At 37.1% G+C, this 17375-nt stretch overlaps 1 protein-coding gene across 3 annotated transcripts in view; it reads left to right on the forward strand.

The window, feature by feature from the left end:
* The first annotated feature begins 822 nt into the window (after positions 1-822).
* LOC311076356 (metal transporter CNNM4) overlaps positions 823-17375 on the forward strand; it is a 22307-nt gene continuing 5754 nt past the window's right edge. For 2 of the 3 annotated variants that reach the window (XM_084104525.1, XM_084104524.1), the window contains exons 1-5: positions 823-2265; positions 4382-4525; positions 5489-5623; positions 5724-5893; positions 12938-13034. In XM_084104525.1, coding sequence (XP_083960651.1) covers positions 888-2265; positions 4382-4525; positions 5489-5623; positions 5724-5893; positions 12938-13034 — 1924 coding nt within the window. In that variant the 5' untranslated portion in view covers positions 823-887. Of the gene's footprint in view, positions 2266-4381; positions 4526-5488; positions 5624-5723; positions 5894-12937; positions 13035-15083; positions 15174-17375 lie in introns of all 3 variants that reach the window. The other variant, XM_084104523.1, reaches the window with a different exon arrangement.

A 17375-nucleotide genomic window follows, 5' to 3' on the forward strand; every position in this document is an offset into this window, starting at 1 on the left:
ATTATAGTATTTATATATAATTATGTTATTTATTGTAGCTACGTCCTTACTGATAAGCGTTACAATAACGGACATTGAGGGAAAATGTGCTTATTTGTCATCTAAATACTGCAAAAATTATCTTCTTTATTTAAAATGTATTTGATAGCAATTGATTTTGTGATTAAATTCATCACTGTGTATGGTGAAGAGGACACTAGGCTCGTGCTATTAGCCTTCATAACACAGCACTGTGGCATATATATATATATATATATATATATATATATATATATATATATGAAGACCTCCGATGCAAAAGCCTCTAAAAGCCACCTCAAAAATGAGATATTAATATTGAGTGAATGCTCTCCGCACATAGTATATACAAATACTTTCACTTCAAACTCACTAAATCCCAGCCTCAGCCCATTCAGAAATGCCGGTACTTGGGTAGAAACCTATAGGAGCCTGATAAAAATGTTAATATTAAACAAAAACTTTAGACGGACTTAGAGGCTTTTGCTTCTAAAGTCTTCATATATATATATATATATATATATATATATATATATATATATATATATATATAATTTATTTATTTATATAGTGTATCATTTTTAATTGGAAACCTGTTAGATTCTTACATTTATTTATACTTAATACTACAATTTATTATATAAAAAACTCATGGTGCCACGAGACGTTTATTAGTCCAAACGTGATTTTTAATTAAGAACGCGCGCGCATATATTTTTACCATTTCATTCAACGTTCCACATAAGTTTTCCACTGTATTGAAAGTGGGCGTTGCGCAATTGTGCACTATGCAAATGAGGGGGTGGGGTCCGCGTGTGGGAGCGATGACGTGACGTAAGGTCCAGCCTTGCGGAGAGAGCGCAACAAACATGGCGACAGAGCGGAGCGGGCAGGGGTGTCTTCTAACTTTCATCGTGTTCCTCTGGAGCTCTGTCGGCGGGCGAACGGAGACCTCGAGCCAGAGTTCCCGGAGTCAGATCCTGGGCATGCGGCTGGAGAGGAGCGATAAAGCGGCCAGCACGACGGAGGACGGGCTCATCCAGGTAACGGAGGAGAGCAGCGTCGTACTCCGGTTTTATGGTGTCCACCTGACCCCGGGCGCAGCATCCCACATCAGGTTTACGGAGTATGTGGATACAGGGGGTAGTGACGCGTTGAACAGGACTTGTGAGGATTTCACCAAAGACATGAGCATCGGCAGCTACATGAACGTGAGCAGCAGGGGTACATCAGGTCTGGTGAGTGTGTATGTAAAGCCAATGCGTAAAAGTGAACGAGAGAAGACCTACAGCCTATGTGTCCGACAGGATTTGGGAGATAAATGGGTCCATTTGCCTGATAATGATGGTAGATTGGTAGTCTTAGAGGAGAAAGGATCTCTTCTACCTCTTTGGTTCCAAATCATCCTGGTGTCAAGCTTGCTTGCGTTGTCCGGCATGTTCAGTGGACTCAACCTGGGGCTCATGGCGTTAGATCCAATGGAGCTTCGCATTGTGCAAAGTTGTGGCACTAACAAGGAAAAGAAGTATGCACGCAAAATCGAACCCATTCGAAGCAAGGGGAACTATTTGCTTTGCTCTTTACTGTTGGGTAATGTGCTGGTCAACACAACTTTGACGATCCTGCTAGATGATTTGATCGGGTCAGGGTTGGGAGCCGTGGCGGCATCCACGGTTGGCATCGTCATATTTGGTGAAATCGTGCCACAAGCGCTCTGCTCGCGCCACGGTTTGGCCGTAGGCGCCAACACCATCGTGCTGACCAAGTTCTTCATGCTACTGACCTTCCCGTTGTCATTCCCCATCAGTAAGCTTTTGGATGTCATCCTCGGGCAGGAAATCGGCACCGTCTACAACCGAGAGAAGTTGGTGGGGATGCTGAAGGTCACAGAGCCCTACAATGACCTGGTCAGAGAGGAGCTGAACATCATACAAGGTGCTCTCGAACTCAGAACCAAGACGGTGGAGGATGTGATGACGCCGCTGGGCAACTGCTTCATGATTCACATTGACGCCGTGCTCGACTTCAGCACCATGTCTGAAATCATGGAAAGCGGCTACACGCGGATACCCGTGTTCGACAGTGAGCGCTCCAACATCGTGGACATCCTGTACGTCAAGGACCTGGCCTTTGTTGACCCGGATGATTGCACTACGCTTAAAACGGTCACCAAGTTCTACAACCGCCCGGTGCATTTTGTCTTCCACGACACTAAGTTGGACGCCATGTTGGAGGAGTTTAAAAAAGGTTAGTGATTTGTGTTTTATGTGCTCTCCTGAGTCTTGAAAGTTTGCACAGAATGTGCTGTGCTCACAGGAAGCAAAGGGTTTATCTCCATGCACAGTTGTTTTCACCCTCCTATTGATTATGATGTGTCCCCCTGAGAGCCAAATCAATAACCATATGCTCCCTGTATCAGCCTCCGATCAATATGAAGCTCTTCAGGAAATGGCGGAGGAATCCAATGCTGCCAAAAGTCACTCATTAAAAATACACATCATCATCCGGTCCAGCAGAGTTTGCAGACTCACTCTAATGTTTTGCCACATTTACCTTCAGATTCAGGGCTGTAATATTCCCATTAATATTCAGATTATTCTTTACATTGGTATTGGTAACACTTTACAATGAGGTTTTATTTGTTAACATAGTTAATTACATTAGTTAAACTAACAAAGAACTACAATTCTAATATTTGCAATGATTCATTTTACTTTATTGGCTTTAATCATGACAATGATGCTGGGATTGTTTTAAACAAGCTGTTGAAGCAAATTTCAAAGTGCATGTGTGCATTTGCTTCATAATAGTTTAAAGATGAGTTTTGTGGGCGGTGTTTTGGAATGATTGGCAGTTTCAAGCCCCTCCCACTTTATTTTTCTCATCTCAATCACTGCAACACTGCAGAGGTGCCACAAACCCCATGTGACATGCACTGTTTTGTCCAACTCGTCTGCTTCGGACATTGCTTTCACTGCATTTGATGACAATTTTGTAGAAATTCTCTGCACTCTATTCAAATGTGTTTTTGCTGTTGGTTTAAAATGAGCTCCACTGAGCTATGAATGTATGTAAATAAGCTTATGAGTATGCAGATAAGTAAATGTGGGTGATTTGCTAAATGCCGATCCCTCAGGAGCATTGGAGACTGCTTGTCTAAAGCTTTCCGTATTATAATGTTAGGCTTGATCATGTACTTTAAAATTCCCCAGAGGAAAACGGATTTCAAGAAAAAAATCTGCATATTTTCTTTAATTTTCTCCATTTAGGATAACCTTTTACTGATGTATGATATTAGCCATTATTTAAAAAATAAAGTGTTGCGGACTGTTGATCGGTTTTAGGGTTAGTAATTTGAACAAGTCTGAATTGGCTGAAACTGAAAATAAATAATGCTTTGATGCCTGATATACTTGTATTTTAATTACAGCTCATATTTAGTTTGGAAAAAAAACAGGCATTAACATATAACATAAAAATAATAATTGGTTGACAGTATTGGCCAGAATTTCTATATTGGTGCATCCATGTATTTTGATTCAGATTTGAGCATTCACCCAGTATTACACATATTTCATGTTTTAACATGTCCAGTAATGTTGATTTTGCAGTGTTTTGCATATTTCCCTCTTAACTTTTAATGCTGTCAAACTGTCTTCTGGTCCTGTCTTGCTCCATCCTTGCCTTTTCGCTTTCTGTTTGTAATCCCCAGACATCTCCGTCATCTCCCCCTCTTAAGCTCTTTAAGATCTAAGTTTAGTAGGAATTCTGATCTGACTCTCTTTTGGAACATGAAGCGCAAATGGTCCAGTATTTGCTTAAATGGTTATGATTGATCTGTCCCCTCAGATAAAATATGATGAATAATTCATGGGGTTTTCAGATTCTGTAGTGAGAATACGGCTCATTAATATGCATGTCCATGCAGTCCTTCAATATATGAATATGGTTTGAATTATTCTACACTCACTCAGTGGGTTTCCTGGCCTGGTGTTAACTAAATCTATGTTAAAGGGATAGTTCACCCAAAAATGAAAATTCTGTCATCTTTTACTCATCCTCAAGTTGTTCCAGACCTGTATGAATTTCTTTCTTCTTTTGAACTATTTTTTAAAATATTTTAAAGAATGTTGGTAACCAGACAGTTAACGGTAGCCATTGACTTCCATATTAGGAAAAAATCTCTATGGAAGTCAATGGCTACTGTCAACTGTTTGTTTTGGAACATCTTGAGGGTGAGTAAATGATGACAAAAATGTTTAGTTTTAAGGGTTAAACAGCCATTCTGATTGGAATTAGAATACTTAGTGCATTTAATTTGAGTTTTTCTAGTTATTTTTGGCTTGGGTGTTTTTGTCCGCAGGTAAATCCCACCTGGCCATCGTCCAGAAGGTGAACAATGAGGGCGAAGGAGATCCGTTCTACGAGGTTCTGGGGCTGGTCACGCTGGAGGACGTTATTGAGGAGATCATCAAATCTGAGATCCTGGACGAGTCTGATCTCTACAGTATGTTCAAGATAGTGATTCTCATTTTTCATGGAAATATCATGGATTTTTAAAACCCTCTGATGCTTTTCGGTCACTTTTATTTTTTTATTTAGCTTTTCGTAAACAGGGAAACATTAATAACAATCACAATATGTTCTACAATAAGTGTCAGAAAAAAACCCTCCCCCCTGCCCTCATTCGTAGATGTTATAAGTACAAGTCCTACACATTGTACTGCCTTTTCGGTCACTTTTGACTGAAAATTTGACTTCATAAGAATGGTAGGACACTTGGTGACTTATGGCACTTGCTATGTGAACACAAGAAAAAAAAATCATCCTAAAAATAGTCGCACTTGTACTCCTAGCGGATAAAAATGACCAACATAGAAATTAATAGGACATAAAAAACATTTAAAATGACAAAAATCAAGATACAGAAAAAAGGCACACAGCAATGAAGGGGTTACTTAGAAATTAGAAAAAACAGGGCCTAAAAATTTATGGGTTAATTCATTGTATTGTATTGTATTGTATTGTATTATACAAATTGTGGAAACAAATGGATCATAATTATTGCATAAATAACTATTACTTGGTACCATAAAAGTCCCTCAAATACAAAATATTAAATAAAAAATATTATTGAACAAAAATATATTACATCGATTTTACTGAAAAAGAAAGTTCGGCCACTTTTGACCGGGAGGAGTGTGAGTGTGATAACTAAATGAGGAGCAACAGAGGGTTAAATCAAATCCAGTCTAATCTAATGGTCTAATAATTGATTTATTAATTGGTTCAATTATTGATTTATAGATCTGGGCTGCATTTCCCAAAAGCATCGTAAGCCTAAGTAGATCATAAAGACAATTAGTGCCAATGGCTTCTATGATCAACTTAGGCTTAAGATGCTTTTGGGAAACAAGATGAGTGATTGTTTGAGTGATTAATTTAATTTTTCTTTTTTTTTGTCTGCTAGCTGACAATCGTAACAAAAAGAAAGTGGATCCCAACAAGAACAAAAGGGACTTTTCTGCTTTCAAACATGAGAGCGAATCTAAAGTCAAGATATCCCCGCAACTAATGCTAGCAGCGCATCGTTTCCTCGCTACTGGTGAGCTGTTGCGTTTATAAGACACTGATTATCTTCTCACTCTTTGAGCTTTTGCTTTTTGCAAATAACAGGCAATTTTTGCTTACCCATCTTTCCATAGAGGTGAGCATTTTCAGTCCACTCCAGATCAAAGACAAGGTGTTACTGCGAATCCTCAGGCATCCGGATGTCATTCAGGAGATCAAGTTCAACGAGAGCGACAAGCGTTCGCTACTGCACCATTTATATCAGCGTGGAAAACCTGTGGACTTCTTCATCCTCATCCTTCAGGTAAGTGAAACTGATCGGTAGACAATTCAGCAGAAAGCTCTGTAGACTTGATGCCCACTAATATCTACACTGCGTGTGTGTTTATTAAATATTTAGGCTAGTTTGAAAAAGTGCCTTTAAATCAAAACAGAAAGTGTGCTACTTCCTTCAATAATCAGTCTCCTATGGAAGCTTGTTTCCACCACAAAATAAAACATTTTAAAAGATAATTGCGACTTCTTATCTCACAATTGCGAGTTTACATCTTGCAATTCTGACTTTATTTCTCAGAATTGCGAGATATAAAGTCAGAATTGCGTGAAATAAAGTCGCAATTGCGTGTTATAAAGTCAGAATTGCGAGATATAAAGTCAGAATTGCGACTTTATATCACGCAATTCTGACTTTATAACATAGAATTGCGAGTTTATATCTTGCAATTCTGACATCTTTTCTCAGAATTGTGAGATATAAAGTCCAATTCTAAGGAAAAAAAAGACAGACTTTTTTTTTTTACCTCAGAATAGTTTATATCTCACAATTCTGACTTTATAACACGCAATTGCGACTTGATATCATGCAATTCTGACTTAATATCTCCCAATTGCGATTTTATTTCTCAGAATTGCGACTTTATATCTCGCAATTGCGACTTATTTCTCAGAATTGCGACTTTATTTCTCACAATTCTGACTTCATATCTCGCAATTCTGAGAAAAAAAGTCACAATTCTGACTTGATATATCACAATTGTGAGAAAAAAAGTCAGAATTGTGAGATAAAAAGTTGCAATTATTATTATTTATTTATTATTCAGTGGCGGAAACAAGCTTCCATAGTCTCCTGTTAGTGGGGCTTGCTAAGGCAAATATCATTATTACTATTGCTGAAAGGCCAACTGAATTGTCTTGAAACGTGCAACGTTACTCATTTCTACTCAAGACAAACACTCTCACATAGATTATAAAACCTAGCGTTTAATTGCTTTAGAGTTTGTTTTGAGAGATGGTTTGGTTTGTTGGATGGTCTGAGAGAAGGAGAAAAGGTCAGAGTAGTTGCCTGTTCCCCATGGCTGGTACCATGTGATTCACCCCATGATTGCATCCCATGTAATTCCTCACCATTTGACCTTGTGGAGTCCTCATGACATTGCTCCAGGGACGTCAGCTGTACAACCATCCACAAATATCTCTCTCTGCCTGTCAGAATTCTTAGTACTTACAGGATTAGATGTATCCCAAAATAGACTGGATTTTTCTGAGGAAAATATGAGTGATGCTTGCCTGTGCAAAACTTACTGCCATGACTATGCCTATGTGGTTGCTAGGGTGTTTTAGGTGGTTGCTAAGGCATATAGAACAAGTCTAGCTACCTAGAGCAGGCTAACTTCTAGATGTTTTTTGAAAGGCATTGCTACGTTTGCCATTGCATTGCTATGTGTTGCTTTTTAGATGGTTGCCAGGGTATTGCTATGTAGTTGCTAAGGTGTTTTAGGTGCCAGGCAAGTGTTATTTAAATAAACTCCTGATGTACTTACAAACTTTCCAATGCCTCATTTTATGAGTACAGAACCTATTTGTACTAGTGTATAAGTTTGGTACCATTCTGGGCATTATTAGTGGGGTAATTTACAGGATAAAAATTTGGATCCATTAGTGCCTGCACTAAGCCATCCGGCTGATATCTCTAAATAAGCTCTAACTTTAAAAATGTTCGACCAAGGGAAAAAAGGCTTCTGGGGGGGTGTTTGGCTCGATGTCATGGTGCAAAGGACCCTAGGTTGATTTTACTCCGAACCATCCCTTTAATTGAATGATTCAATGACTAGGGCTGCGTCCGAAATCACTCTCTTGAGTAGGTACTTATTTTGAATAAGTAATTCGGCCGCTAAAAAAGTATGTTCTATATAGTATGAGTGTGTGTAGTATAAATGTAATCTGGACATACTTCATCAGCCATGCTGTCATTGTCACGTGACCTACCAGCGTCAGTCTCTTCCATTCACAAATACTGTCCCGTGGCCTCATGGGATGGTAAAATGTCTATTGTATGCACACTTCAGAATCTCGCCAGAAGATGCAGGTCATCTGGGTAATTTTTGCCTATGAGTACTGTGAATTTGGACATTGTCATACACATTTTGCCTACCATATAGTAGGGAAGTTTGTGTTTTCGGATGCAGCAAAAAAAAAAAAAAAAAGTCACTTGTTGCCACCTACTGGTGTAACGATGCAATTGATCCAATTGTTATTTAAAGCATGAAGTTATGTGCAAAAGGTGATTTACTCTATTTTGATCCCTACCATAGACCTCAGTGTTTATATCCAAACTATAAACTTGTATCTCAGTACTTCTGTGATATTTTGAATGATTATAAAACAGAAATAATGATACTATGTGGTTGAAAAGAGTTTGTGAAGCTGTTTCATACCTATTCATGCCAACTGCTCCCTCTGTATCAGCGGCAGCGCCAACACAGATCTGAATGTTTGCCGTGATCGTACTTGTCAAAGGAGAAAACTTTCAAAGGAGAACTTAAGTCTGTTTTTTCTGTCTGTTTTGTTGTTGCCGAGCCAAAATCACAAGCCAGATCCCTTGGCGAAGTAACAGCACACCTCTCTGCACAATTTTGAGGTGTCATTCTTGCCCGTAACACTCCCAGCACAGGATGAATTACACACAGAGGTAATTCATGAATTACTCAGGAGTAGAGATTTGAAGTTTGGAAAGTGAAGTTAACATTTTCAAGCTCTTTTGTGCTTGGCGTGTACATTGTGTCTCGTTCGAGGCGTCCTGGTCTGTTCGGAGCGTCTGTGACCTCCCTGTTGTTTTAGCCAGAAGAGGCCAGCATCGGTCAGGCCTGTCCTTCACTAATTGATCCCTCTTACATAAGAAAGGGATCCTGAACATAGCAGCTCTAATCCCACCCTCTTTCTGCCAGCTCACACACACACACGATCGTATACACAGCCAATCAAAGCGACCCATGGCCCTGTTTTATAAAACCGTCCAATCAGAAGTGAGATTGATGGAAAGACTCTTGAATGTCCATGCGACAGCAAGCATGCGTTACATATATAGATATTGACTTGTATGTGAACTCATACGGGGATCAACATATTAGCGCGACCTTATGCACACTTTCCAGTCATCTGAATGAATATCTGTGCCACTGCTTACTTAACGTGGCTTAAGTTTGAAGATGGTCATGGTAGGGTGAGCCGTGTCGGGACAGGGCGCACGGGGCCCCCCTCGGGATCAGTAAATCACATCCTGGATTTGCTGTGTTCTCGACGGGGGGGTCAGCCAGGACAAGGTTAACTCTTTCAGAACGTCAGTGTGACCGTGTTTATCACAGTCGTAATCATCCCCGCGGCACAATGTCATACGAAGCATGAACGCCGTGTGTCATGGAGCGTTATGTCACACTGGCCATCAAACCGCATGTCTGCTTAAATTCACCAATCTCCTCTCATCTGCTGATTTACAGACTGATTCTGCCTGAGTTTTCAAATCATTTAAAATATAATAGTTCAAATTAATTTCCAAAATAATTTTCAATAAATTATATAACATATGTAAACTATAATGGTAGCACTTTATTTTACAGTCCTGTTCCAAATGTACATACCATGTACTTATTATAGTAAATGCAATAACTGGGTAAAAACTAGTTACTAACCCTGAACTTACCCCTAAACCTAACCTTAACCCGTTTAGTTACCTTATATTACCCAGTACTCTCTTGGGTAAGAATGATGTAAGTGCACGTACTGTAAAATAAAGTGCAACCATTATAACAATAAGGGTTTATTGTTTTGTTTGTTTTATATTTAATTGTATTTAATCATATATATATATATATATATATATATATATATATATATATATATATATATATATATATATATATATATATATATATATATACACACACACACACACACACACACACACACACACACACACACACACACACACACACACACACACACACACACACACACACACACACACACACACACACACACACACACACACACACACACACACACACACACACACACACACACACACACACACACACACACACACACACACACACACACACACACACACACACACACACACACACATATACATACATGCATGCATACATGCATGCATACACACATACACACACACACACACACACACACACACACACATATACATACATGCATGCATACATGCATGCATACACACATACATACATACACACATACACACACACACACACACACACACACGCACACATATATATATATATATATATATATATATGTATATATACATGGTCTTACACTTTTATTTAAATATATTCAGTCTATTAGATAAATACATATTTAATAGAGTATTTAAATGTATTTAAATTCAATTATTAGAAAATAAAAATATATATTCATACTTTAATTTAAATGTATTAAATATATTAATAATTTATTATTATTTTAGTAGTTTAGGAATTTAGTCAATTTTAGTAATCAATGAGTGATGATTTGTTGGTAGTACTTTACAAGAAGGCATTAATATAAATGTTAACATAAACAACAAACTTGTTTAGCATTTACACATTTATAAATGTAGGTTAATTATTAAATATACCATTGCTCATTGATAATTAATGTTCATTCATAATTCATTAATGATTAATGATTTTAACTTTGCACATTCTAGATAACCTAGATTATAAAATGATGTAAAAGTGTTGTTCTTTGTTGCTTTATAACAATAAATGTTAATTAACTGAACCTGTAAATTGTTACTGATTGATAAGTCTCTTATGCTCAACCAAGACTGCATTTATTTGACTAAAAATACAGTAAAACATAATATTGTGAAATATTATTACAATTTAAAATAACTGTTTTCTATTTGAATATATTTTAAAATGTAATTTATTCCTGTGATGCATTACTCCAGTCTTCAGTGTCACATGATCATTCAGAAATCATTCTAATATGCTGATTTGCTGCTCAAGAAACATTTCGTATTATATTCAGTGATGAAAACAGTTGTGCTGCTTAATATTTTTGTGGAAACCATGATACATTTTTCTTTGATGAATAGAATATTCAAAAGAACAGCATTTTTTATGTTTTCATTTTAAATGTTCGATCAATATAATGTGTTCTTGCTGAATAAAATAATTAATTTCAACTTTCCAAAAAAAAAAAAAAACTTTTGAATGGTAGTGTATCATTATAGAGTGTAAATGTAAATATTTGTTTAGTAGTAGTAGTTTTGTTTTATTTTATGAAAGCTTATTTGCAGAAAGTAGAAAAGTGTAGTCCAGCTCTGTTTGTATTTAGTGTCTACCTGAATATAGACACCAGAGCAGAGGAGACTCAGATAGAGTGACAGGATCCGTGTTCATGCAATCCGAGCGCCACAGATCTGGTAACGTTTTTCTGAGAATGAGAGGAATAGTTGACTCTCCATTGGGGCAGAAAATGGGGCAAATATGACGCCTGAGAGTTTGGAAAATGTGTGTGTCCTCTCGAATGTGGTTTAGCACATGACATGTGTCCTGGTTTCAAAGTATTAAATGTACCATCCTCACCGTCCTTGTGGGAGTTTTGGTTGGGTTGTGTGTCATTCTGTCTTTAATAATGGAGACGCAACTGGTTGTTCTTCAAGGAAGCCGGTTAAGATTTCAAAATAAGTCACGTTTGACATAAAAGTGTTTTTAAAAACGCTGTTTAATGATTTGAGAACACCGGTGGGGGTTCTTGAGGGTTTTAGGTTTCAGTATCTTGAAGGAATCACACAATGCTTTTTATTGCCAATGTATTTATTTGATATTAGTTTTGATATCAAGCAGTTTGTGTTTGTGTGGTTGTATCTTTATGATTGTCGGCACTGATTGATTTGACTACACTGACACTATTGGATGAGAACTGAATTGAGCTGGGTGATGACATCACTGTTTTCTCCAGAGCTGCTTTATAGCTTAATTGAACCCATTTCATAAATAATACACTTTGCACAGTTATTGAACTGAACTGGTCAAAAAACACTTAATTTTTCCCATGATATCCAATGCACGTCACCTGATTTCTCAAAGAGTCTGAAAATGGTTTGAAAAAGGATTCGGTGTCTCTAAGCCCTCCTTTCCGAGAGCTTCTCTGCTCTGATTGGTCAGACGGCCCAGTCTGTTGTGATTGGTCTACTCTTCTCTGATTGGTCAGACGGCCCAGTCTGTTGTTTGGTTTACTCTGCTCTGATTGGTCAGATGGCCCAGTCTGTTGTTTGGTTTACTCTGCTCTGATTGGTCAGATGGCCCAGTCTGTTGTTTGGTTTACTCTGCTCTGATTGGTCAGACGGCCCAGTCTGTTGTGATTTGCTTACTCTGCTCTGATTGGTCAGATGGCCTAGTGAGTCTGTTGTTTGGTTTACTCAGCTCTGATTGGTCAGATGGCCCAGTCTGTTGAGATTGGTCTGCTCTGCTCTGATTGGTCAGATGGCCCAGTCTGTTGTGATTGGTCTACTCTGCTCTGATTGGTCGGCTTAGTCTGTTGTGATTGGTTTACCGCCTACAGCATGTGTCAAAACGAAAAGCCCATTACCATAGCTGAATTAAATTCCAGCATGAGTCGTCATCCTTTGGAAGTCTAGAAAAGTGGATTTGCTTTCACATCGCAGAAATCTTTTCTACATGACGACAACACGAACCAAACTCTTCCAGTCTCAGCTACAGCTACAGTGTTTGAGGGCGGGGCAAAGAAGACGTTGTTCGCAGGCAGCCAATGAAGAGCATAGGCTGGCATTATGCAAATTTGTTTCATTGTTGTGTAGGTTTGTAACAGAAAGTGAGACTGTAATTTCTGACGACTCGTTTTCGGCAGTTCACAATCGATTCTTTCTTTTAGGAGAATATAACTTTATTTGTCATTTACTTTGACCTTTAAAACTTTGCTGACCTTTTACATTCACAAACAGCTTTATTACACGTTGCATAAAAGGTAATATTCGAAAAAGCATAATAGGGGCACTTTAACTATTAAACCCACCTCTATCCTTCAGGGTCGAGTGGAAGTTGAGGCTGGAAACGAGAATATGAAGTTTGAGGCCGGTCCTTTCTCTTATTACGGAGTCATGGCACTGAATACACCATGCCTGGGTGAGTATTTATTTATTGCTTACTTTTTTTACTAATCGAAGAGCGTGATATATTCCCACTTACAGGGTTACTCAATCCATAAATGAAAGTTTTGTCATAATTTACTCGCCCTCATGTTGTTCCTTTTTTCTTCTTCTGCGCAACAAAAAATAAGATATTTTGAAAAATGTTGGAGCCTTTTGACTTCCGTTTTATGGACAAAACACTCAGTTATCTTATCTTACTTTATGTTCTAGACTAGTATGATTAAATGATGACAGAATTATTATTGATGGCTGAACAAACTCTTTAAAGATGAAAACGGTCATCATTTACTCACCCCTTGTGCTGTCCCAAACCCGAATGAATTACAGAACAAGAAATGAGACGAGTTAAAGATGTCCCATGATCTTTTGGATGGAATATCAATAAATCTGGACTGAACTTTTCAAGTTTTATGAAGGATGCAAAAAGCACCATATAATACAGCAATACTATAATAAAATATGTCTGTTGATGTTTGCTGCTCCCCAGCCATAGATCAGTGGCCAGCGTTGTGTTTTTTTAGTCTCCCAGCGCAGACACAAGCACTTTGTCATGATCTGTCATTGTAAGTTTAGTCTGGCGTTACGTAATAACACTGATGCTGCCGGGAGGGACTGTACGGACACATTTGACCGCAGGGACATCTGCTGGCCGAGTGTCACTATGTGTAATGATGCTGTCTGATTCTGTTCCTTCACCTCCAGCTGTGCCGCAGTCCATCCATGTGCCAAACGTCACATTTATGTGCTTAGCATGTGTCTGAATGTGTGCCTGCATGTGCTTTGAGAAACACTGTATAAGAGACCAAAGGTCATGTGACTGATCCATTGGCATTTTACTTGTCCTCTGGTCCTTCCAAAGCCTGTATTTTTATTTAAGCCTTGAAACCCAAAAGGAGATACTTAGCAGAATGTCCAAGCTGATTTTCTCAGCACAACGCTACTGGATGGTAATTCTGAAGACAATTACGTTTTTTTTTTTCGATGAACAGACTTAAAATTAGCTTTCAAAGCATTGCATGCAATAATTTGATGCAATTCAGCCCACTGTTGGCTAATTTAATTAAATTAATAATAATTAAATAACGACTTCATTTTCGGACTGTTACTCAAACAAAAATGTTGTAAATATTGTGAATATATTAAATATTGTGAAAGTAGTCCCATACATTGACTGACTGAGGCTGCATTTAATTAATCAAAAATATATTAAAAATAATATTGTAAAATATATTATTGCAATTTGAAATAACTATTTTCTATATGAATATATTTGAAGATGTATTTATTCCTGTGATGCAAAGCTGAATTTTCAGCATCATTACTCCAGTCTTCAGTGTCACATGATCCTGATTAGCTGATTAGCTATTATCAATTGTTATATGTACTCCGTTATTATTAATAATGGTTATTATTATTATCAGTTTTGAAAAATGTTTTTGTTGCTTAGTATTTTTTTGTGGAAATTGTAAAACATTTTTTTCATTATTCTTTGATGAATATAAAGTTCAAAAGAACAGCATTTATTTTAAATCGAAATCTTTTGTAACTTTATAAAGTTCTTTACAGTCATTTAATGTCCTTGCTGCATAAAAGTATTAATTTCCATTTTTTCTACATTGCATATTAGAATGATTTCTGAAGGATCATGTGACACTGAAGACTGGAGTAATGATGCTGAAAATTCAGCTTTGATCACAGGAATAGATTACATATTATAATCATGGAGTCTTGCAGCTTGGACATTCTGCTAAATATCTACATTTGAGTTCCACTGAAGTCATGCAGGTTTGGAATGATAGTGACGAGTTTTAGGTGAAACATGCCTTTAATGTCACCAGAAAATGTTTAACTTTGAAAAGCAAGACTAGTAGCTTAAAATGACCCCTTCAAGGGAAATATAATGTTCCTATAGTGCATTATAATGAGGGATCTTCACCTTCATCAGCTGTCCACAGGATGTTAATGTGTGCCGTGTTTAAAGAGCTTCTCTGTCTCTCCTCTGCTCTGGCTCTACCCCCCCCAGCTGTCACCCCCCCCCTCTCTCCTGCCGTGGTGTCGCCTCGTCCGCGCCGCCTTTCGCTTAAGAGGTTTTCTCTGTTCTCGCGTTTCCCAGGTAAAATCCCCTGCATGTGGGGGGCTAACTCAGCGATGAAGGGGAGCTAACATGGGGGTGGTGCGGGACAGGAACTAGTTTAAAATGAAAAAAATAACCTTTTATTATGCCATGAACCGGTGTCCAGCAAATTTTATTTTATTTTATTTTATTTTATTTTATTTTATTTTATTTTATTTTATTTTATTTTATTTTATTTTATTTTATTTTATTTTATTTTATTTTATTTTATTTTATTTTATTTTATTTTAAAGCTCTGTTCCAAAAGCCTATTCAGCAATTTCAGTACTGCATTGATAGAAGATAGTTTCAATATTGTTTTTTTTTGTTTTTTTTTATGAAACATTCACTATTTATATTCACTATATTTTCAAATCAAGTTTGTGCTTGCATTCATTCAAGACATTAAAAATTGACGCACTTATCGACAAGACACACAAGAACAAAACGTTTGACGCCATTGACTTCACACTTTGCGCAACAAGTCTCGAGGTGGCAGGTTTGAATGTATGCAAGCATAATTGAGATTCGTGAGCTACAGCAGAGAATTAGAATAAATTATTTTGAATTCAAATAAAAAAAAAAATTTACATTTTTTCCTCACACAAAATTATCATTAGCATTCAAAAGAACTGACATATAGTGTATGAACCACTTTTACTTTTTAGTCCTTTCAAGTTACAAACAGGATGTGACGATGATGATCACTATAAAAGTGTGAGAACATGCTGAATTTATTTATGTAATACATATTCATACTATATAGAGAGACCTACTTAAGAGAGAATGCGAATTCAGACGCAGCCCTAGTTTTGATTTATTAGCTTAGCAACATAACTACTGTAAGCATTAACTTATATGCACAACATGGCATAAGACATATATACTGTCTGTACGTAGATGTAAATGACTGTTAGTAAAATGGAAGCTTGCTGGATAGTTGGTTCTGGCATTGATCTCATGAGTTCAATCTTTGGAGAGCTCTTCTTTTCTAACCACTAACACACTCACCCCGCTGCCCACATCACTTCCTGTCCATCACACCTGACCTCATGCATTTGAACACCACCCTGAAAATACAGTCCTGCCTTAGTATCAGAATATACCAGCACACGTGCTCTGCTTCTGACATGATCATTGAAGATTGATGACTTCATGATGAACCGGAAACGGCGTTGTTTGGATAAAATATACTTTAAATTATACTACTATATGTAATGTACAGGATCAATCACAATCATAAGTGTACTTAAGTGCAGTGTCTTTCTACCATGAACTAAAACTTAAACTAAAAAAAAATGTAATTTAAATAAATTAAACATTCCAGTAAAAGTTCTAAAATAATAAAAACTAAATAGACATTTAAAAAACGTCAAACGCACAACAAATACAAAAAATCTTGAACTAAAACGAAAATGAAAACGTAATAAAAAACGAATTCATATATTATTAAACACTAAGATAATTTGGTGATGGGCTAATTTGTTTTTCTAACACTGTTTACGTCTGTTCTCCTCAGGAACAGACCGTTAAGGCGTGGTTTGGGTTATGAATATTAATTACGTAAAGTGGTGTTTGCCCATCTAGTAGCGTGTTAGTTATTTTCTGAATAAAAAAATTAAGATATTTGGACCAACCTGTACGTTCTCAGACGCTTCTGGCTGGAGTGCAATGTATAGTCAAATACTAAGGCAATTTTCCGATATCATCAATTCTCTGATATCGCTGTGATGATTGGTTCCGTCATGAATACTACACCGAGAGCACGTGAGCGACACGAGACGGAGATACTAGAACGATTCTGTTATTATCTACAAACTTTGCATGTTTTGCAGTGTGTGTGATTTCATTGATTATAACAGGAGAGTTGTAGTTTATCACGTCGCGTCGCTCACAGAGTAAACAATATAGCGCTTCAATGAATGTTAACTATGGCAAGCAGTTTTGACTTTTATTCAATTCAGTAGCCTATATGAATTGATATCAACAATTACATTTTCACTAGTTAAAATGCAAATTCTAGAAATCAGGAATTCGATTTCTACTAGTAACTGTTTTTTTTTTTATATCAGAAATTACATTTCCACTAGTAAAAATGTAATTCTTGATATCAACAATGACATAATCACTTGCAGAAATGCAAATTCTTGGTATCAAGAATTAATTTTCAACTAGTAAAAACTATAATTCTTGATGTCTGTA

This window comes from Abramis brama (assembly GCF_963993115.1).
Source record: "Abramis brama genome assembly, chromosome: 25".
In the NCBI taxonomy this organism is placed as follows: domain Eukaryota; kingdom Metazoa; phylum Chordata; class Actinopteri; order Cypriniformes; family Leuciscidae; genus Abramis; species Abramis brama.